This window comes from Coregonus lavaretus, assembly GCF_964263955.1.
Source record: "Coregonus lavaretus genome assembly, chromosome: 2".
Classification (NCBI taxonomy): domain Eukaryota; kingdom Metazoa; phylum Chordata; class Actinopteri; order Salmoniformes; family Salmonidae; genus Coregonus; species Coregonus lavaretus.
This window is the reverse complement of record NC_139989.1, coordinates 77,929,918-77,954,346: the sequence shown is the minus strand read 5'-3', so window position 1 is coordinate 77,954,346 and position 24,429 is coordinate 77,929,918. Positions and strand designations below refer to the sequence as shown.

Here is a 24,429-nt window from a genome sequence, read left to right as displayed (position 1 = left end):
TTTTGCAAAAAAACATGATTATTTGTCTCTCTGAAATGAAACCATCAAGTGATAGATTTTAAACAAATACATGTCTGTCATTTAACAACCCCATGCCATGATTAGCTAGTGAAAAAATACACCAATATCTTTCATAATTTCTTTAAAAATAGAAGATAATTGACAAACATTTCTGAAAATGGATATATAGCGTTTTGGAATGAAACTCTTCTCATGTTTCCCCATCTGAGCTCAGAGTAGATGAGAGACGTAATGTTTGTCTCTGTTGTGTTGAAGCCCAATCAAGCAGGAGAGACCAGCCTCCCCTGTACCCAGCTGTGTGTCCATGAAGAGTGACCGGTCTAAGGGTCTTCCTATATACTTCAGAGAGGGAGAATTTTCTACTGAACAAAGGTAAGAAGAACTCATGGGTCATGGTCAGTGAGTTAAACAACACTGTCTCTAGTCAATTCTCCTCTCCCATTTTCCCATTTATTTTTGTTGTTTTAATATTCCATAGGCTAATCATTTTTTCCATTTTCATAGTCCTGAAACAATATTAAACAAACAAAACATTCCCTCCCTGTGTGTGTGTGTGTGTCTGTGTGTGTGTGTGTGTGTGCGTGTTTGTGTGTGTGTGTGTGTGTGTGTGTGTGTGTGTGTGTGTGTGCACTCCCTGGATGAGGAAATGTAATCTGATGTTTTGTCCACAGAAACCAACAGGAGAGATCAGAGTCAGAGATTCTCAGTGGTCAGTCTTCCCAGAGTCATCAAACAGACCTGGCCTCCATATTCAGTGTATGTGGTCCTGTTATGTACATTTGTTTTTGTTTACCTCAAGTAAAGATGATCTGTCAATCATTCATGAATGTGTTAATGAGAAAGCATTTATTCTCTTGCTTAACTTATTTACTTGATTTATTTCAGTTGCTTGAAGAGAATATTATGACATTTGTGAAGAAGGAGCTGAAGATGTTCAAGAGGATTCTTAGTCCAGAACTCCCAGAAGGCTTTGAGAGTCAGAAGCAGGATAAGGAAGTGGTGGATGCTGAAGATGAGAAGCAGGAGAGCAGTGCCAGAGAGGGGGCTCTGAAGATCACACTGCACGTCTTGAGGAAAATGAACCAGAAGGAGCTTGCTGACACACTGGAGAAAAGTAAGAGCTGTCTGCCTCATGTTGAATGCTGTTTTATAACAAACATTTAAAAGCTGTAGCTAAAGTACAGCTAAAGTAGCTGTGTAACTAAATGATATTGTAGCAGCCTTAACACAACACCTAGTGACCTCATCAAGTAGCAGCAGGGATGTGTTGTGGTGATTAATTTAGACAGAGAGAAGAGGAGAGACAGAGGAGAGAGAGAGAGAGAGAGAGAGAGCATTATTAATGCCATCAATAATACCAATAATGATATAAATCAGTCACACCAGTGTGTAATGCATTATGAAAACATTTACAGATTTATACAGACAGTTAAGAGAATAAATGATTATAATTTAAAGTCTTACAATACTGTAGGCATTAAAACAGATGTAATATTAATATCCTCTGTGTTATTTCTAGATTCAGATGAGCGTGCTGTGATTCTTCAACGTGAACTCAAATCTAATCTAAAGAAGAAGTTTCAATGTGTATTTGAGGGGATCGCTAAACAAGGAAACCCAACACTTCTCAATAAGATCTACACAGAGCTCTACATCACAGAGGGTGGAACAGGAGAGGTCAATAATGAACATGAGCTGAGACAGATTGAGACAACAACCAGGAAACAAGCAAGACCAGAGACTGCAATCAAATGTAACGACATCTTCAAACCCTTAACTGGACAAGACAAACTCATCAGAACTGTGCTGACAAAGGGAGTCGCTGGCATTGGAAAAACAGTCTCTGTGCAGAAGTTCATTCTGGACTGGGCTGAAGGAAAAGCAAATCAGGATGTCCAATTTGTATTTTCATTCCCTTTTCGGGAGCTGAATTTGATGAAAAAGGAAAAACACACTTTGATTAAACTTCTCAATCACTTCTCAATGGAAACCAAAGAATCAAGAATCTCCAACTACGACAAGTACAAGGTTCTGTTCATCTTTGATGGTCTGGATGAGTGCCGACTGCCCCTAGACTTCCAGAAGAACAAGATCTGTTGTGACGTCACAGAGTCAACCTCAGTGGATGTTCTGCTGACAAATCTCATCAAGGGAAATCTGCTTCCCTCTGCTCTCCTCTGGATAACTACCCGACCTGCAGCAGCCAATAAGATCCCTTCTGTGTGTGTTGACCAGGTGGCAGAGGTACGAGGGTTCAATGACCCACAGAAGGAGGAGTACTTCAGGAAGAGATTCAGTGATGAGGACCTGGCCAGCAGAATCATCTCACACATAAAGACATCAAGGAGCCTCCACATCATGTGCCACATTCCAGTCTTCTGTTGGATTTCTGCAATAGTCCTTGAACACATGTTGAAACACAAGACAGAAGAGATGCCCAAGACTCTGACTGAGATGTTCATACACCTTGTGTTGTTTCATACCAAACAGAAGAATGAAAAGTATCTTGGGAAAGAAGAGACAGGTCCACATTGGAATAAAGAGAGCATTCTGTCACTGGGAAAACTGGCCTTTCAACAGCTTGTGAATGGCAATCTGATTTTCTATGAAGAAGACCTGAAAGAGGCTGGCATTGATGTCAATGAAGCCTCAGTGTACTCAGGATTGTGCACACAGATCTTTAAAGAGGAATGTGGACTGTACCAGGACAAGGTGTACTGCTTCGTGCATCTGAGCATTCAGGAGTTTCTGGCTGCTGTATATGTGTTCCTCTCATTCATCAACAACAATGAGAATCTAATGGATGAACCTCAATCAACGTCCTGCAACTTTTCTGTGAGGATCAGACACAAGCGTAAAGTTACTTTCTACAAGAGTGCTGTGGATAAAGCCTTACAAAGTGCAACAGGAAACCTGGACCTTTTCCTCCGCTTCCTACTGGGCCTCTCACTGGAGTCCAATCAGAAGCACTTACGAGGTCTACTGACAAAGACAAGAAGCAGCTCACAGAGCCATGAAGAAACAGTCATGTACATCAAGGAGAAGATCAGGGAGAATCCCTCTCCAGAGAGGTGCATCAATCTGTTCCACTGTCTGAATGAACTGAATGACCATTCTCTAGTGGAGGAGATCCAAAGCTACCTGAGCTCAGGAAGTCTCTCAGAAGATGAACTGTCACCTGCACAGTGGTCAGCTCTGGTCTTTGTGTTGCTGACTTCAGAAAAGGAGCTGGATGTGTTTGACCTGAAGAAATACTCCAGATCAGAGGAAGGTCTTCTGAGGCTGCTGCCAGTGGTCAAAGCCTCCAGAGCTGCTCTGTGAGTAAATAAAAGTATATTTAAGTACTAATCATCAGTTTAGAGAAAAATATATATTATAGTATGTATATAATACTATATTGAAAAACATATTGAATCACTGCATTGATGTTCACATTAGTATAACAATATGACCATACAATTCTAGGAGACAGAAGATGAATCTATATGTTGTTTAAGAGAATAAACCAAATGCATCTGCCATTGTCCTTCTACACTACTGGTGTTAAATTAACAGTGTGTTTGTGAAATCATGATGATCTCTCTGTCAGGCTGTCAGGCTGTGGAGTCACAGAGGAAGGCTGTGCTTCTCTGGTCTCAGCTCTGAAGTCAAACCCCTCACACCTGAGAGAGCTGGATCTGAGTAACAATGACCTGAAGGATTCAGGAGTGAAGCTGCTCTCTGCTGGACTGGGGAATCCCCACTGTAAACTGGAGACTCTGAAGTCAGTATTCCTGTATCACTCAATGAACACACATACACTGGACACACACTGGACACACACACACACCCAGGACACACATACTATACACACACACACACACTAGACACACAACCTGGACACACACTCATTGGACAACACACACACACACACACTGGACACACACACACTGGACACACACACACACACACAAGGATTAATTGAGTAGTGTTTAGAAACATGTTATCTACTGTTAATAATGATACATTCATTCATTTATATACAGTACCAGTCAATAGTTTGGACACACCTACTCATTCAAGGGTTTGAAATTTTTACATTGTAGAATAATAGTGAAGACATCAAAACTATGAAATAACACATATGGAATCATGTAGTAACCAAAAAGTGTTAAACAAATCAAAATATATGTTATATTTGAAAATCTTCAAATAGCCACCCTTTGCCTTGATGACAGCTTTGCACACTCTTGGCATTCTCTCAACCAGCTTCACCTGGAATGCTTTTCCAACAGTCTTGAAGGAGCTCCCACATATGCTGAGCACTTGTTGGCTGCTTTTCCTTCACTCTGCGATCCAACTCATCCCAAACCATCTCAATTGGGTTGAGGTTGGGTGATTGTTGAGGCCAGGTCATCTGATGCAGCACTCAATCACTCTCCTTCTTGGTCAAATAGAGGTGTGTTGAGTCATTGTCCTGTTAAAAAACAAATGATAGTCCCACTAAGCTTAAACCAGATGGGATGGCGTGACGCTGCAGAATGCTGTGGTAGCCATGCTGGTTAAGTGTGGTTAAATTCTAAATAAATCACAGACAGTGTCACCAGCAAAGCACCCCCACACCATAACACCTCCTCCTCCATGCTTTATGGTGGGAACTACACATGCGGAGATCATCCGTTCACCCACACCGCTTCTCACAAAGAGACAGCGGTTGGAACCAACAATCTCAAATTTGGACTCTAGACCAAAGGAAAAATGTTCACCGGTGTATTGTCCATTGCTCATGTTTCTTGGCTCAAGCAGGTCTCTTCTTCTTATTGGTGTCCTTTAGTAGTGATTTCTTTACAGCAATTCGACCATGAAGGCCTGATTCACACAGTCCCCTCTGAACAATTGATGTTGAGATGTGTCTGTGACTTTAACTCTGTGAAGCATTTATTTGGGCTGTAATTTCTGAGGCTGGTAACTCTAATGAACTTATCCCCTGCAGCAGAGGTAACTCTGGGTCTTCCATTCCTGTGGCGGTCCTCATGAGAGCCAGTTTCATCATAGCGCTTGATGGTTTTTGTGACTGCACTTGAAGAAACTTTCAAAGTTGTTGAAATGTTCCGTATTGACTGGCCGTCATGTCTTAAAGTAATGATGGACTGTCGTTTCTCTTTGCTTATTTGAGCTGTTCTTGCCATAATATGGACTTGGTCTTTTACCAAATAGGGCTATCTTCTGTATACCAACCCTACCTTGTCACAACACAACTGATTGGCTGAAACGCATTAACATGGAAAGAAATTCCACAAATTAACTTTTAAGAAGGCACACCTGTTAATTGAAATGCATTCCAGGTGACTACCTCATGAAGCTGGTTGAGAGAATGCCAAGAGTGTGCAAAGCTGTCATCAAGGCAAAGGGTGGCTATTTGAAGATTCTCAAATATAACATATATTTTAATTTGTTTAAGACTTCTTTGGTTACTACATGATTCCATATGTGTTATTTCATAGTTTTAATGTCTTCACTATTATTCTACAATGTTTTTTTTTACAAATTTGAATGAGTAGGTGTGTTCAAACTTTTGACTGATAGTGTATATATACATATATGAATATATATGGCAGGTTTCAGGACTCTGATGTATCTGAAAATGTTTTTAAAATATATTTTCACCACCAAAGAATAGCAGTGTGGTTTTAATATGATTTGACTCTTGCAGGCTGTCAGGCTGTCTAGTCACAGAGGAAGGCTGTGCTTCTCTGGTCTCAGCTCTGAAGTCAAACCCCTCACACCTGAGAGAGCTGGATCTGAGTAACAATGACCTGAAGGATTCAGGAGTGAAGCTGCTCTCTGCTGGACTGGGGAATCCCCACTGTAAACTGGAGACTCTGAGGTCAGTATTCCTGTAGTTGGTCAACAAGTGATAACTGTTCACCAGATCCACATGTGTTTACCAGGCACACATAGTCCACCTCATATGTGTTTGGACAGTGAAGCTTACAGTTTTACATTTGGTGCTATGCTCCATCATTTTGGTTTTGAGATAAAATGTTTCATATTAGGCAACAGTACAGAATGTCACCTTTTATTTGATGTTAATGGTGAGAGGTTAGCATGTTTTGTTGCATCCTCTGTAACTCTCTCACTCATTATTAAAATTACTCCAGTCATCATCCACCATTTAGTTACTATCGGGCAAAATATAACCCAAAACACAACCAAAACAAACTGCAAATGCAACCAATGAGTTTACAACCAAATACTCAACTTTTGACTACTTTAATACACTATAAGTGAAATGGTCAGAATACTTATGACTTCTTCAAAAGTGGGGGACTAGACACATAAAGTGCTTTCATTTCTAAATGGTAAAACAGATATGTATGAAAATACCCTAAAATAAAAGGTGACATTATATACTGTCACCTCATATGAAACATTTGATCTCAAATCCAAAATGCTGGAGTATAGAGCCACATTTAAAATGTTATCTTTGTCAAAATAGATATGGTGTGGACTGTATACTCAATACAATCTAAATCTGATACCTCACTGTCTGTCTTTTGACTGATACTGCTTTTTAAACTGCTCTGGTCAGTTTACTCAAATATTTGTACTATACATGTTTCTCTCTACAATCAATATATGATCATTTCTAATAATGAAACATTCATTAATTTATTAATAGATATGGCAGGTTTCAGGACACTGATATATCTGAATATGTTGAAAAAATATACTGCCACTATTTTCACCACCAAAGAATAGCAGTGTGGTTTTAATATGATTTGACTCTTTGCAGGCTGTCAGGCTGTCTAGTCACAGAGGAAGGCTGTGCTTCTCTGGTCTCAGCTCTGAAGTCAAACCCCTCACACCTGAGAGAGCTGGATCTGAGTAACAATGACCTGAAGGATTCAGGAGTGAAGCTGCTCTCTGCTGGACTGGGGAATCCCCACTGTAAACTGGAGACTCTGAGGTCAGTATTCCTGTAGTTGGTCAACAAGTGATAACTGTTCACCAGATCCACATGTGTTTACCAGGCACACATAGTCCACACCATATATGTTTGGACAGTGAAGCTTACAGTTTTACATTTGGTGCTATGCTCCAGCATTTTGGATTTGAGATAGAATGTTTCATATTAGGCAACAGTATATAATGTCACCTTTTATTTGAGGGTATTTTCCTACATATCTGTGTTACTGTTTAGAAATGAAAACACTTGATGTGTCTAGTTCTCTCATTTGAAAAAGTCGTAATAATTTGGACATAGTCACTTATATTGTATTAAAGTGGTCATAAGTTTAGTATTTGGTCCCATATTCCTTACCCACAGTGATTACATCAAGCTTGTGATTCTACAAACTTGTTGAATAGATTTGCAGTTTGACTTGGTTGTGTTTTGGATGATGTTTTCCCCAATAGAAACTGAATGGTGAATAATGTCCTGTCATTTTAGAGTCACTTCACTTGTATTGTCAGTAAGAATAGAAGATGTTTCTGAACACTTCTACATTCATGTGGATGCTACCATGATCATGAAGAATCATGAAGAATCGTGAATGATGATGAATGAGAAAGTTACAGAGGAACAAGGATCATACCCCCTCTGTTTTTGGTAATGGTGAGAGGTTAGCATGTTTTGTTGTAGCCTCTGTAACTTTCTCATTCATTATTATTCATGATTCATTCATGATTATTCTTAATCAAGGCATCATCAGGATTAATTTAGTAGTGTTTAGAAACATGTTATCTACTCACTTAGACAGAAAATTACTCCAGTCATCATCCACCATTCAGTTACGATTGGGCAAAACATAACCCAAAACACAACCAAAACAAACTGCGAATGCAACCAACGAGTTTGGAACAAAATACTAAACTTTTGACTACTTTAATACACTATAAGTGAATTGGTCAGACTACGTATGACTTCTTCAAATAGGGGGACTAGATACATAAAGTCCTTTCATTTCTAAATGGTGAAACAGATATGTATGAAAATACCCTCAAATAAAAGGTGACATTATATACTGTCACCTCATGTGAAACATTTGATCTCAAATCCAAAATGCTGGAGTATAGAGCCACATTTAAAATGTTAGCTTCACTGTCAAAATAGATATGGTGTGGACTGTATACTCAATACAATCTAAATCTGATACCTCACTGTCTGTCTTTTGACTGATACTGCTTTTTAAACTGCTCTGGTCAGTCTACTCAAATATTTGTACTTTTATATTTGTCTCTCTACAAGCAATACTTTGATAATTTGTCATTTCTAATAATGATACATTAATTTATGAATAGATATGGCAGGTTTCAGGACACTGATGTATCTGAATATGTTGAAAAAATATACTGCCACTATTTTCACCACCAAAGAATAGCAGTGTGGTTTTAATATGATTTGACTCTTTGCAGGCTGTCAGGCTGTCTAGTCACAGAGGAAGGATGTGCTTCTCTGGTCTCAGCTCTGAAGTCAAACCCCTCACACCTGAGAGAGCTGGATCTGAATAACAATGACCTGAAGGATTCAGGAGTGAAGCTGCTCTCTGCTGGACTGGGGAAACCCCACTGTAAACTGGAGACTCTGAGGTCAGTATTCCTGTAGTTGGTCAACAAGTGATAACTGTTCACCAGATCCACATGTGTTTACCAGGCACACATAGTCCACACCATATGTGTTTGGACAGTGAAGCTTACAGTTTTAAATTTGGTGCTATGTTCCAGCATTTTGGATTTGAGATATAATGTTTCATATTATGTGACAGTATATAATGTCACCTTTTATTTGAGGTTATTTTCATACATATCTGTGTTACTGTTTAGAAATGAAAACACTTGATGTGTCTAGTTCTCTCATTTGAAAAAGTCGTAATAATTTGGACATAGTCACTTATATTGTATTAAAGTAGTCATATGTTTAGTATTTGGTCCCATATTCCTTACCCACAGTGATTACATCAAGCTTGTGATTCTACAAACTTGTTGAATAGATTTGCAGTTTGACTTGGTTGTGTTTTGGATGATGTTTTCCCCAATAGAAACTGAATGGTGAATAATGTCCTGTCATTTTAGAGTCACTTCACTTGTATTGTCAGTAAGAATAGAAGATGTTTCTGAACACTTCTACATTCATGTGGATGCTACCATGATTATGAATAATCATGAATGAATCGTGAATGATGATGAATGAGAAAGTTACAGAGGAACAAGGATCATACTCCCTCTGTTATTGGTAATGGTGAGAGGTTAGCATGTTTTGTTGTAGCCTCTGTAACTTTCTCATTCATTATTATTCATGATTCATTCATGATTATTCTTAATAAAGGCATCATCAGGATTAATTTAGTAGTGTTTAGAAACATGTTATCTACTCACTTAGACAGAAAATTACTCCAGTCATCATCCACCATTCAGTTACGATTGGGCAAAACATAACCCAAAATACAACCAAAACGAACTGCAAATGCAACCAACGAGTTTGGAACAAAATACTCAACTTTGAACTACTTTAATACACTATAAGTGAATTGGTCAGAATACGTATGACTTCTTCAAATAGGGGGACTAGATACATAAAGTCCTTTCATTTCTAAATGGTGAAACAGATATGTATGAAAATACCCTCAAATAAAAGGTGACATTATATACTGTCACCTCTTGTGAAACATTTGATCTCAAATCCAAAATGCTGGAGTATAGAGCCACATTTAAAATGTTAGCTTCACTGTCAAAATTGATATGGTGTGGAATGTATACTCAATACAATCTAAATCTGATACCTCACTGTCTGTCTTTTGACTGATACTGCTTTTTTAACTGCTCTGGTCAGTCTACTCAAATATTCGTAATATAAATGTTTCTCTCTACACACAATATTATGAATTTTTCTGATAATAATATATAAATGGCAGGTTTCAGGACACTGGTATATCTGAATGTGTTGAAAAAATATACTGCCACTATTTTCACCACCAAAGAATAGCAGTGTGGTTTTAATATGATTTGACTCTTTTCAGGCTGTCAGGCTGTCTAGTCACAGAGGAAGGCTGTGCTTCTCTGGTCTCAGCTCTGAAGTCAAACCCCTCACACCTGAGAGAGCTGGATCTGAGTAACAATGACCTGAAGGATTCAGGAGTGAAGCTGCTCTCTGCTGGACTGGGGAAACCCCACTGTAAACTGGAGACTCTGAGGTCAGTATTCCTGTAGTTGGTCAACAAGTGAGAACTGTTCACCAGATACACATGTGTTTACCAGGCACACATAGTCCACACCATATGTGTTTGGACAGTGAAGCTTACAGTTTTAAATTTAGTGCTATGTTCCAGCATTTTGGATTTGAGATATAATGTTTCATATTAGGTGACAGTATATAATGTCACCTTTTATTTGAGGTTAATGGTGAGAGGTTAGCTGTTTTGTTGTAGCCTCTGTAACTTTCTCATTCATTATTATTCATGATTCATTCATAATTTTTCTTAATCATGGCATTATCAGGATTCATTCAGTAGTGTTATTTACCCACTTAGAAAGAAGATTAATCCAGTCAGCATCCACCATTCAGTTACTATTGGACAAAACATAACCCAAAACACAACCAAAACAAACTGCAAATGCAACCAATGAGTTTGGGACCAAATACTCAACTTTTGACTACTTTAATACACTATAGGTGAATTGGTCAGTATACTTATGACTTCTTGAAATAGGGGGACTAGACACTTAAAGTGCTTTTATTTTTCTAAAAGGTGAAAGAGACATGTTTAAAAATATCCTCAAATAAAAGGTAACATTATATACTGTCACCTCATATGAAACATTTGATCTCAAATCCAACATGCTGGAGTATAGAGCCACATTTAAAATGTTAGCTTCACTGTCAAAATAGATATGGTGTGGACTGTATACTCAATACAATCTAAATCTGATACCTCACTGTCTGTCTTTTGACTGATACTGCTTTTTAAACTGCTCTGGTCAGTCTACTCAAATATTTGTACTTTATATTTTTCTATCTACAAGCAATACTTTGATAATTTGTCATTTCTAATAATGAAACATTCATTTATGAATAGATGTGGCAGGTTTCAGGACACTGGTATAACTGAAAATGTTGAAAAAATATACTGCCACTATTTTCACCACCAAAGAATAGCACTGTGGTTTTAATATGATTTGACTCTTTGCAGGCTGTCAGGCTGTCTAGTCACAGAGGAAGGATGTGCTTCTCTGGTCTCAGCTCTGAAGTCAAACCCCTCACACCTGAGAGAGCTGGATCTGAGCAACAATGACCTGAAGGATTCAGGAGTGAAGCTGCTCTCTGCTGGACTGGGGAATCCCCACTGTAAACTGGAGACTCTGAGGTCAGTATTCCTGTAGTTGGTCAACAAGTGATAACTGTTCACCAGATCCACATGTGTTTACCAGGCACACATAGTCCACACCATATGTGTTTGGAAAGTGAAGCTTTCAGTTTTACAGTGGTGTGAAAAAGTGTTCGCCCCCTTTCTGATTTCTTATTTGTTTGCATGTTTGTCACACTTAAATGATTCAGATCATCAAACAAATTTAAATATTAGTCAAAGATAACACAAGTAAACACAAAATGCAGTTTTGAAATGAAGGTTGTTATTATTAAGGGAAAACAAAATCCAAACCCACATGGCCCTGTGTGAAAAAGTGATTGCCCCCTACAACCTAATAACTGGTTGGGCCACCCTTAGCAGCAACAACTGCAATCAAGCGTTTGCGATAACTTGCAATGCGTCTTTTACAGCGCTGTGGAGGAATTCTGGCCCACTCGTCTTTGCAGAATTGTTGTAATTTAGCCACCTTGGAGGGTTTTCGAGCATGAACTGCCTTTTTAAGGTCATGCCACAGCATCTCAATAGGATTCAGGTCAGGACTTTGACTAGGGCACTGCAAAGTCTTCATTTTGTTTTTCTTCAGCCATTCAGAGGTGAACTTGCTGGTATGTTTTGGATCATTGTCCTGCTGCAGAATCCAAGTTTGCTTCAGCTTGAGGTCACAAACAGATGGCCGGACATTCTCCTTCAGGATTTTTTGGTAGACAGCAGAATTCATGGTTCCATTTATCACAGCAAGTCTTCCAGGTCCTGAAGCAGCAAAACAGGCCCAGACCATCACACTACCAACACCATATTTTACTGTTGGTATGATGTTCTTTTTCTGAAATGCGGTGTTACTTTTACGCCAGATGTAATGGGACACACACCTTCCAAAAAGTTCAACTTTTGTCTCGTCAGTCCACAGAGTATTTTCCCAAAGGTCTTGGGGATCATCAAGATGTTTTCTGGCAAAAACGAGACAAGCCTTAATAGTTTTTTTGCTCAGCAGTGGTTTTCCTCTTGGAACTCTGCCATCAGGCCATTTTTGCCCAGTCTCTTTCTTATGGTGGAGTCATGAACACTGACTTTAACTGAGTAAGTGAGGCCTGCAGCTCTTTGGATGTTGTTGTGGGGTCTTTTGTGACCTCTTGGATGAGTCGTCGCTACGCTCTTGGGGTCATTTTGGTCGGACGGTCACTCCTGGGAAGGTTCACCACTGTTCCATGTTTTCGCCATTTGTGGATAATGGCTCTCACTGTGGTTCGCTGGAGTCCCAAAGCTTTAGAAATGGCTTTGTAACCTTTTCCAGACTGAAGGATCTCAATTACTTTCTTTCTCATTTGTTCCTGAATTTATTTGGATCTCGGCATGATGTCTAGCTTTTGAGGATCTTTTGGTCTACTTAACTTTGTCAGGCAGGTCCTATTTAAGTGATTCCTTGATTGAGAACAGGTGTGTCAGTAATCAGGCCTGGGTGTGGCTAGAGGAATTGAACTCAGGTGTGATGAACCACAGTTGAGTTGTGTTATAACAGTGGGGGCAAACACTTTTTCCCACAGGGCCATGTAGGTTTGGATTTTGTTTTCCCTTAATAATAACAACCTTTATTTCAAAACTGCATTTTGTGTTTACTTCTGTTATCTTTGACTAATATTTAAATTTGTTTGATGATCTGAAACATTTAAGTGTGACAAACATGCAAACAAATAACAAATCAGGAAGGGGGCAAACACTTTTTCACACCACTGTATTCTTACTTTTATATTTGTTTATAATAGGGGGACTAGATACGTAAACTGCTTTTATTTTTCTAATGGTGAAAGATATATGTATGAAAATAACCTCAAATAAAAGGTGACATTATATACTGTCACCTCATATGAAACATTTGATCTCAAATCCAAAATGCTGGAGTACAGAGCCACATTTAAAATGTTAGCTTCACTGTCAAAATAGATATAGTGTGGACTGGATACTCAATACAATCTAAATCTGATACCTCACTGTCTGTCTTTTGACTCATACTGCTTTTTAAACTGCTCTGGTCAGTCTACTCAAATATTTGTACTATACATGTTTCTCTCTACAAGCAATACTTTGATAATTTGTCATTTCTAATAATGATACATCCATTTATGAATAGATATGTCAGGTTTCAGGACACTGATATATCTGAATATGTTGAAAAAATATACTGCCACTATTTTCACCACCAAAGAATAGCAGTGTGGTTTTAATATGATTTGACTCTTTGCAGGCTGTCAGGCTGTCTAGTCACAGAGGAAGGCTGTGCTTCTCTGGTCTCAGCTCTGAAGTCAAACCCCTCACACCTGAGAGAGCTGGATCTGAGTAACAATGACCTGAAGGATTCAGGAGTGAAGCTGCTCTCTGCTGGACTGGGGAATCCCCACTGTAAACTGGAGACTCTGAGGTCAGTATTCCTGTAGTTGGTCAACAAGTGATAACTGTTCACCAGATCCACATGTGTTTACCAGGCACACATAGTCCACACCATATGTGTTTGGACAGTGAAGCTTACAGTTTTACATTTGGTGCTATGCTCCAGCATTTTGGATTTGAGATAGAATGTTTCATATTAGGTGACAGTATATAATGTCACCTTTAATTTGAGGTTCTTATTTTCATACATATCTGTGTTACTGTTTAGAAATGAAAGCACTTTATGTATCTAGTTCTCCCATTTGAAAAAGTCGTAATAATTTTGACAAATTCACTTATATTGTATTGAAGTAGTCATAAGTTTAGTATTTGGTCCCATATTCCTTACCTGCAGTGATTACATCAAGCTTGTGATTCTACAAACGTGTTGAATGCATTTGCAGTTTGTCTTGGTTGTGTTTTGGATGATGTTTTTCCCAATAGAAACTGAATGGTGAATAATGTCCTGTCATTTTGGAGTCACTTCACTTGTATTGTCAGTAAGAATAGAAGATGTTTCTGAACACTTCTACATTCATGTGGATGCTACTATGATTATGAATAAGCATGAATGAATTGTGAATGATGATGAATGAGAAAGTTACAGAGGAACAAGGATCATACCCCCTCTGTTATTGGTAATGGTGAGAGGTTAGCATGTTTTGTTGTAGCCTCTGTAACTTTCTCATTCATTATTATTCATGATTCATTCATGATTTTTCTTAATCATGGCATCATCAGGATTAATTTAGTAGTGTTTAGAAACATGTTATCTACTCACTTAGACAGAAAACTACTCCAGTCATCATCCACCATTCAGTTACTATCGGGCAAAACATAACCCAAAACACAACCAAAACAAACTACAAATGCAACCAACGAGTTTGGGACCAAATACTAAACTTTTGACTACTTTAATGCATTATAAGTGAATTGGTCAGAATACGCTTGACTTTGTCAAATGGGGGGACTAGATACATAAAGTGCTTTCATTTCTAAATGGTGAAACAGATATGTATTAAAATACCCTCAAATAAAAGGTGACATTATATACTGTCACCTCATATGAAACATTTGATCTCAAATCCAAAATGCTGGAGTACAGAGCCACATTTAAAATGTTAGCTTCACTGTCAAAATAGATATAGTGTGGACTGGATACTCAATACAATCTAAATCTGATACCTCACTGTCTGTCTTTTGACTCATACTGCTTTTTAAACTGCTCTGGTCAGTCTACTCAAATATTTGTACTATACATGTTTCTCTCTACAAGCAATACTTTGATAATTTGTCATTTCTAATAATGATACATCCATTTATGAATAGATATGTCAGGTTTCAGGACACTGATATATCTGAATATGTTGAAAAAATATACTGCCACTATTTTCACCACCAAAGAATAGCAGTGTGGTTTTAATATGATTTGACTCTTTGCAGGCTGTCAGGCTGTCTAGTCACAGAGGAAGGCTGTGCTTCTCTGGTCTCAGCTCTGAAGTCAAACCCCTCACACCTGAGAGAGCTGGATCTGAGTAACAATGACCTGAAGGATTCAGGAGTGAAGCTGCTCTCTGCTGGACTGGGGAATCCCCACTGTAAACTGGAGACTCTGAGGTCAGTATTCCTGTAGTTGGTCAACAAGTGATAACTGTTCACCAGATCCACATGTGTTTACCAGGCACACATAGTCCACACCATATGTGTTTGGACAGTGAAGCTTACAGTTTTACATTTGGTGCTATGCTCCAGCATTTTGGATTTGAGATAGAATGTTTCATATTAGGTGACAGTATATAATGTCACCTTTAATTTGAGGTTCTTATTTTCATACATATCTGTGTTACTGTTTAGAAATGAAAGCACTTTATGTATCTAGTTCTCCCATTTGAAAAAGTCGTAATAATTTTGACAAATTCACTTATATTGTATTGAAGTAGTCATAAGTTTAGTATTTGGTCCCATATTCCTTACCTGCAGTGATTACATCAAGCTTGTGATTCTACAAACGTGTTGAATGCATTTGCAGTTTGTCTTGGTTGTGTTTTGGATGATGTTTTTCCCAATAGAAACTGAATGGTGAATAATGTCCTGTCATTTTGGAGTCACTTCACTTGTATTGTCAGTAAGAATAGAATATGTTTCTGAACACTTCTACATTCATGTGGATGCTACTATGATTATGAATAAGCATGAATGAATTGTGAATGATGATGAATGCGAAAGTTACAGAGGAACAAGGATCATACCCCCTCTGTTATTGGTAATGGTGAGAGGTTAGCATGTTTTGTTGTAGCCTCTGTAACTTTCTCATTCATTATTATTCATGATTCATTCATGATTTTTCTTAATCATGGCATCATCAGGATTAATTTAGTAGTGTTTAGAAACATGTTATCTACTCACTTAGACAGAAAACTACTCCAGTCATCATCCACCATTCAGTTACTATCGGGCAAAACATAACCCAAAACACAACCAAAACAAACTACAAATGCAACCAACGAGTTTGGGACCAAATACTAAACTTTTGACTACTTTAATGCATTATAAGTGAATTGGTCAGAATACGCTTGACTTTGTCAAATGGGGGGACTAGATACATAAAGTGCTTTCATTTCTAAATGGTGAAACAGATATGTATTAAAATACCCTCAAATAAAAGGTGACATTATATACTGTCACCTCATATGAAACATTTGATCTCAAATCCAAAATGTTGGAGTATAAAGCCACATTTAAAATGTTAGCTTCACTGTCAAAATAGATATGATGTGGACTGTATACTCACTACAATCTAAATCTGATACCTCACTGTCTGTCTTTTGACTGATACTGCTTTTTAAACTGCTCTGGTCAGTCTACTCAAATATTCGTACAACACATTTTTCTCTCTACACGCAATATTATGATTTGTTCTATTAATGATACATTAATTTATGAATATATATGTCAGGTTTCAGGACTCTGATGTATCTGAAAATGTTTAAATAATATATTTCCACCACCAAAGAATAGCAGTGTGGTTTTAATATGATTTGACTCTTTGCAGGCTGTCAGGCTGTCTAGTCACAGAGGAAGGCTGTGCTTCTCTGGTCTCAGCTCTGAAGTCAAACCCCTCACACCTGAGAGAGCTGGACCTGAGCTACAATCACCCAGGAGACTCAGGAGTCAGACTGCTCTCTGCTGGACTGGAGGATCCACACTGCAGACTGGAGAAACTCAAGTATGTAGAGGGTTTATGTCAATGTTCATATCAGACATGTTGGAGTTATCAGGCTAGTTAAGACAAACATAATGTTTGTGTGTGTGTGTTTGTGTTGGTGTGTTTTGGTGTGTGTGTGTGTTGGTGTGTTTTGGTGTGTGTGTTTGTGTGTGTGTGTATGTGTGTGGGTCCAGTGTGTGTGTGTGTGCAGTGTGTCCTGTGTGTGTGTGTGTGTGTGTGTCCAGTGTGTGTGTTTGTGTGTCCAGTGTGTGTGTGTGTCCAGTGTGTTTGTGTGTCCAGTGTGTGTGTGTGTGTGTGTCCAGTGTGTGTGTGTGTGTCCGGTGTGTGTGTGTCTGTGTGTGTCCAGTGTGTGTGTGTGTGTCGTGTGTGTGTGTGTGTGTGTCCAGTGTGAGTGTGTGTGTGTCCAGTGTGTGTGTTTGTCCAGTGTGTGTGTGTGTGTGTGTGTGCGTCCTTTGTGTGTGTGTTTCCTTTCTGTGTATTTGTCCAGTGTGTGTGTTTGCAGTGTGTGTGTGCGTGTGTCCAGTGTGTGTGTGTGTGTCCAGAGTGTATGTGTGTCCAGTGTGTGTACTGATACACGTGCACACACACACACACACTGGACACACATACACTCTGGACACACACACACACACTGGACACACGCACACACACACTGCAAACACACACACTGGACACATACACAGAAAGGACACACACACACAAAGGACGCACACACACACACACACACTGGACAAACACACACACTGGACACACACACACACACACACTGGACACACACACACTCACACTGGACACACACACACATACACACACACACACTGGACACACACACACACACACACACACAAAAACACAAACACACACTGGACACACACACGCACACACACACAATGGACACACACACACACACACACTGGACACACAAACACAAACACTGGACACACACATACACTGGACACACACACAAACACTAGACATAAACACACACTGGACACACACACACAATGGACACACATACACACACTGGACAAACACACACACACACACACACACACACTGGACACACACACGCACACACTTGACATACACACACACACTGGACACACACACACTGGACACATACACACACACACACACACACACATTGGACACACACACACACACACGAACAGGACACAAACAATGGACACACACACACACACACACACACTTGGACAAATGTATATACTGACTGTTTGTGTGTGTGTGTGTGTGTGTGTGTGTTTCCAGTGTGTGTGTGTGTGTGTGTGTGTGTTTCCAGTGTGTGTGTGTGTGTATGTGTCCAGTGTGTGTGTGTGTGTGTCCAGTGTGTGTCCAGTGTGTGTGTGTGTGTGTGTCCGGTGTGTGTCCAGTGTGTGTGTTTGTGTGTGTCCATTGTTTGTGTCCTGTTCGTGTGTGTGTGTGTGTGTCCAGTGTGTGTGTGTGTGTGTGTGTGTATGTGTCCAGTGTGTGTGTGTCCAGTGTGTGTGTGTATGTCAAGTGTGTGCGTGTGTGTGTCCAGTGTGTGTGTGTGTGTGTGTGTGTGTGTGTGTGTGTGTGTGTGTGTTTGTCCAGTGTGTGTATGTGTGTCCATTGTGTGTGTGTGTCCAGTGTGTGTTTATGTTTAGTGTTTGTTTGTGTGTCCAGTGTATGTGTGTGTCCAGTGTTTGTGTTTGTGTGTCCAGTGTGTGTGTGTGTGTGTGTCCATTGTGTGTGTGTGCGTGTGTGTGTCCAGTGTGTGTTTGTGTTTTTGTGTGTGTGTGTCCAGTGTGTGTGTGTGTATGTGTGTGTGTGTCCAGTGTGAGTGTGTGTGTGTCCAGTGTGTGTGTGTGTGTGTCCAGTGTGTGTGTTTGTCCAGTGTGTGTGTGTGTGTGTGTGCGTCCTTTGTGTGTGTGTGTCCTTTCTGTGTATGTGTCCAGTGTGTGTGTTTGCAGTGTGTGTGTGCGTGTGTCCAGTGTGTGTGTGTGTGTCCAGAGTGTATGTGTGTCCAGTGTGTGTACTGATACACGTGCACACACACACACACACTGGACACACATACACTCTGGACACACACACACACACTGGACACACGCACACACACACTGCAAACACACACACTGGACACATACACAGAAAGGACACACACACACAAAGGACGCACACACACACACACACACTGGACAAACACACACACTGGACACACACACACACACACACTGGACACACACACACTCACACTGGACACACACAAACATACACACACACACACTGGACACACACACACACACACACACACACAAAAAAACACAAACACACACTGGACACACACACGCACACACACACAATGGACACACACACACACACACACACTGGACACACAAACACAAACACTGGACACACACATACACTGGACACACACACAAACACTAGACATAAACACACACTGGACACACACACACAATGGACACACATACACACACTGGACAAACACACACACACACACACACACACACACACACACACACACTGGACACACACACGCACACACTTGACATACACACACACACTGGACACACACACACTGGACACATACACACACACACACACACACACACTGGACACACACACACACACACACACGAACAGGACACAAACAATGGACACACACACACACACACACACACTTGGACAAATGTATATACTGACTGTTTGTGTGTGTGTGTGTGTTTCCAGTGTGTGTGTGTGTGTGTGTGTGTGTTTCCAGTGTGTGTGTGTGTGTGTATGTGTCCAGTGTGTGTGTGTGTGTGTCCAGTGTGTGTCCAGTGTGTGTGTGTGTGTGTCCGGTGTGTGTCCAGTGTGTGTGTTTGTGTGTCCAGTGTGTGTCCAGTGTGTGTGTGTGTGTGTGTGTGTGTGTGTGTGTGTGTGTGTGTGTGTGTCCAGTGTGTGTGTGTGTGTGTGTGTGTGTGTGTGTGTGTGTGTGTGTGTGTGTGTGTGTGTGTGTGAGTTCAGGTGTATCCCTCAATGACTGTCTGTTCTTCTGCTTACCGCTACAGTGTGGAACATGGTGGAGAGAACACAATGAAACCTGGACTTAGAAAATGTGAGTGTTGACTGCTGTGAAGAATATGACTAAGAATAAGTCTTAATTCAAGTGAAGTCAAAGTCAAAGACCACCATCATTACTTACTTGGTCATATTAAATATCAGCTGTAGTTCTACAGAAGCACAAATCAGGGACACCAAAGTTTACAAAGAATTGCTTTGACAATGTGTGTGTCTGTGTGTGTGTGTGGCGTGTTCGTGTTACTTTAGAAATGTGTGTGTGTGTTCAGGGTGTGTGTGTGTGTGTGTGTGTGTGTGTGTGTGTTCAGTGTGTGTGTTTGTGTGTGTGTTCAGTGTCTGTGTGTGTGTGTGTGTGTGTGTGTGTGTGTGTGTGTGTGTGTGTGTTTGTAATTAACAGGAATAAGTGTGTTTTATATTACCATACAGTATAACATATGATCATTCAACAAGTCTCAAGTTACCTTAACTTCTCCTTTTGATACCTAGAAACATCTACATTAAATGAATTAGTGAAAAGTGAGTTAACATTCTAATGTGAATGATGATGATTTCTAATATTGTGTCTGGTTTCATCCATCAGATGTCTGTGATCTCACACTGGACCTAAACACAGTAAACAGACGTCTCTCTCTGTCTAAGAAGAAAAGAAAGGTGACATGGAGGGGAGAGAAGCAGCCATATCCTGATCACCCAGAGAGATTTGAGGTCTGGGAACAGGTGCTGTGTAGAGAGGGTCTGACTGGGCGCTGTTACTGGGAGGTAGAGTGGAGTGGGAGAAGGGCTGTTATAGGAGTGACATATAAAGGAATCAGCAGGAGAGGAGGGGGTGATGACTGTAGGCTTGGATACAATGACAAGTCCTGGAGTCTGTTCTGCTCTGACAACAGTTACTCTGCCTGGCACAATAATAAGTCCACTACCATAGACGTCCCCCCCTCCAGCTCCCACAGAGTAGGAGTGTATCTGGACTGGCCAGCCGGCACTCTGTCCTTCTACAGAGTCTCCTCTGACACACTGACCCACCTGAACACATTCCACTCCACATTCACTGAGACCCTCTATCCAGGGTTTTGGGTTTGTTATGAGTCCTCAGTGTCCCTGTAAATAATAACCATGGTAACACTGACACACACACACACACACTGGACACACACACACTGGACACACACACACACATACTGGACAAACACAAACACTGGACACACTCAGACTGGACATACACACACACACACACTGGACACACAAACACTGGACACACACACACCCTGGACACACACACACACACACTGGACATACACACGCACACTGGATACACACACACTGGACACACACACACACACTGGACACACACACACACACTGGATACACACACTGGACACACACACACACTGGACACACACACACACTGGACACACACACACACTGGACACACACACACACACACACTGGACACACACACACATACTGAACACACACACACACTGGACACACACACTGACACACACTGGACACACAAACACACTTGATACACACACACTGTACACACACACACACAAACACACACACACACACACTGAACAAACACACTGAACACACACACACCGGACAAACACACACACACACACTCTGGACACACATACACACTGGACACACACACACACACACACACACACACACACACAGAGGACACACACACACTGGACACACACACTGGACACACACACACACACACTGGACAAACACACACATACATACACACAGGACACACACACACACTGGACACACACACACACACTAGACACACACAAACACACACACACACTGGACACACACACTGGACACAAACACATACGCTGGACACACACACACTGGACACACACACACCTGACACACACACACAGGACACACACACACACAGGACTCACACACACTGGACACACACACTCACACACATTGGACACACACACAGACACTGGACACACACACACAGACACTGGACACACACACACACACACACTGGACACACACACTCACACACATTGGACACACACACAGACACTGGACACACACACATACACACTTACACACACACTCACACACACTGGACACACACACACAGACACTGGACACACACACATACACGCTTACACACACACACACACACACACACACACACTGGACACACACACTCACACACACTGGACACACACAGAGACACTTGACACACACACACATTCACACACACTCACACACACTGGACACACACACATACGCTGGACACACACACACTGGACACACACACACACACTCACACTGGACACACACACACATGCACACAGGACACACACACCTGACACACACACACACACGACACACACACTGGACACACACACACACACTGGACACACACACACATACACACCTGACACACACACACACTGGACACACACACAAACACACTGGACACACACACACACTGGACACACACACACACACACTGGACACACAAACACTGGACACACAAACACTGGACACACACACACGCTGAACACACACACACACACACACACACACACACACACCACACACACACTGGACACACACACACTGGACACACACACACACACTGGACACACACACACACTGGACACGCATCCACACACACACACTGGACACACACACACACATTCACACACTGGACACACACACACACACACTGGACACACACACACTGGACACACACACACACTGAACACACACACACACTGAACACACACACACACACACACACTGGACACACACACTGGATACACAAACACAATGGACACACACACACTGATCACACACACACACACACACACTGAACACACACATGCTGAACACATACACACACACACGCTGGATACACACACACACGCTGAACACACCCACACACATACACACACAAACACACACACACACTGAACACACAAACACACACACACACACACACACACTGAACACACACACACACACACACACACACACTGGACACGCATCCACACACACAGAACACACACTGAACACACACACACACTGGACACACACACACACTGGACACACACACACACTGGACAGACACACACTGGACACACACACACACTCACACACTGAACACACACATACACTGACACTGAACACACACACATACTGGACACACACACATTGAACACACACACACACAGGACACACACACACACACACTGAACACACACACATACACTGGAAACATACACACACAGTGGACACATTTCCATGTGTTGGATGTTGATGAAAGGAAATCCCATATAGCCTACTGGACAGGACTTTGCTATGGCATCTTCTGTTTGGGTGTCTCAGGTCAGGTCTGAGCCATGATCAGAATGTGTCTCTGTGTCTATTTCCAGCCCTGCCATTTCTACCTGTCCTGATCTAGTGTTTCACCCCTGACCTCCTCACACCGTCTCACTGTCCATGTCTGCTTTTAGCTCCCACCTCTACTTCACTGTGTTATAATGGACCTTATGCTTGTTATGTCACCTCTGTAACCAGTTATCAAACATACTGACCTTTCTGACCCTATCCCATGGCCCTACTTTCTACAACTGAACATTTAAATTCCTCTATGAGTTTTGTTTCGTGTCCATTTACTTATCTATGTATTTGTTGTAAATTGGGGTTGTGCTGCAGAGCATCATGGGGGTTTGTATGTGTTGAGATGATCACGTTCCAGATAAATGGTTGAACTGATTCCTGTCTCCTGTCTCATCATTATTGAATTGTTATACAGACGTGGTTATGAAACCCACGAGACATAAAAAAAGATTGGTGATGAGTAAGTCTGAATCTACAGGAACTATTCTGTCTGGAAGAAGTGGGTTTTTACAACTGTTTAAAACTGTTATTTTCTGTGGTCCAGTCTAGGCTAATGTTAGCACAGTGTATTGATAGCAGAGGCAAGTGCATAGTCAAGCTAGCTAAGAAAGAGTGTTAACCAGTGGTGTAAAGTACTTAAGTAAAAATACTTTAAAGTACTACTTAAGTAGTTTTTTTTGGGTATCTGTACTTGACTTTACTATTTATATTTTTGACTACTTTTACTTTTACTTCACTACATTCCTAAAGAAAATAATGTACGTTTTACTCCATACATTTTCCCTGACACCCAAAAGTACTTGTTACATTTTGAATGCTTAGCAGGACTGTCACACCCTGGCTCTGGGACTCATTATGTTGAGCCAGGGTGTGTTCATTCTATGTGTGTATTTCTATGTTGGTAATTCTGTTGTGTTGATTTCTATGTTTTGCCTGAGTGACTCCCAATCAGAGGCAACG

The 24,429-nt window shown here is 40.8% G+C and overlaps 1 protein-coding gene across 1 annotated transcript; it reads left to right on the top strand.

Annotated features, from left to right (window-relative positions):
* The first annotated feature begins 221 nt into the window (after positions 1 to 221).
* Positions 222 to 23,844, top strand: LOC311140653 (NLR family CARD domain-containing protein 3-like). Its single transcript, XM_084175800.1, has 9 exons — positions 222 to 393; positions 693 to 777; positions 907 to 1,135; positions 1,541 to 3,338; positions 3,611 to 3,779; positions 15,235 to 15,404; positions 16,840 to 17,059; positions 20,071 to 20,113; positions 20,657 to 23,844. The coding sequence occupies exons 1-9, from the start codon at positions 326 to 328 to the stop codon at positions 21,178 to 21,180; spliced, it is 3,306 nt and encodes a 1,101-aa protein (XP_084031926.1). The 5' UTR covers positions 222 to 325; the 3' UTR covers positions 21,181 to 23,844.
* Positions 23,845 to 24,429: the final 585 nt, after the last annotated feature.

Bases quoted from the DNA above. Each gene is read 5' to 3' on its own strand.
- LOC311140653 (XM_084175800.1), top strand. From the start codon at position 326: ATGAAGAGTGACCGGTCTAAGGGTCTTCCTATATACTTCAGAGAGGGA. The intron at 1,136-1,540 runs GTAAGAGCTGTC...TGTTATTTCTAG, and splicing joins TGCTGACACACTGGAGAAAA to ATTCAGATGAGCGTGCTGTG. The intron at 17,060-20,070 runs TATCAGGCTAGT...CGCTACAGTGTG, and splicing joins CATATCAGACATGTTGGAGT to GAACATGGTGGAGAGAACAC.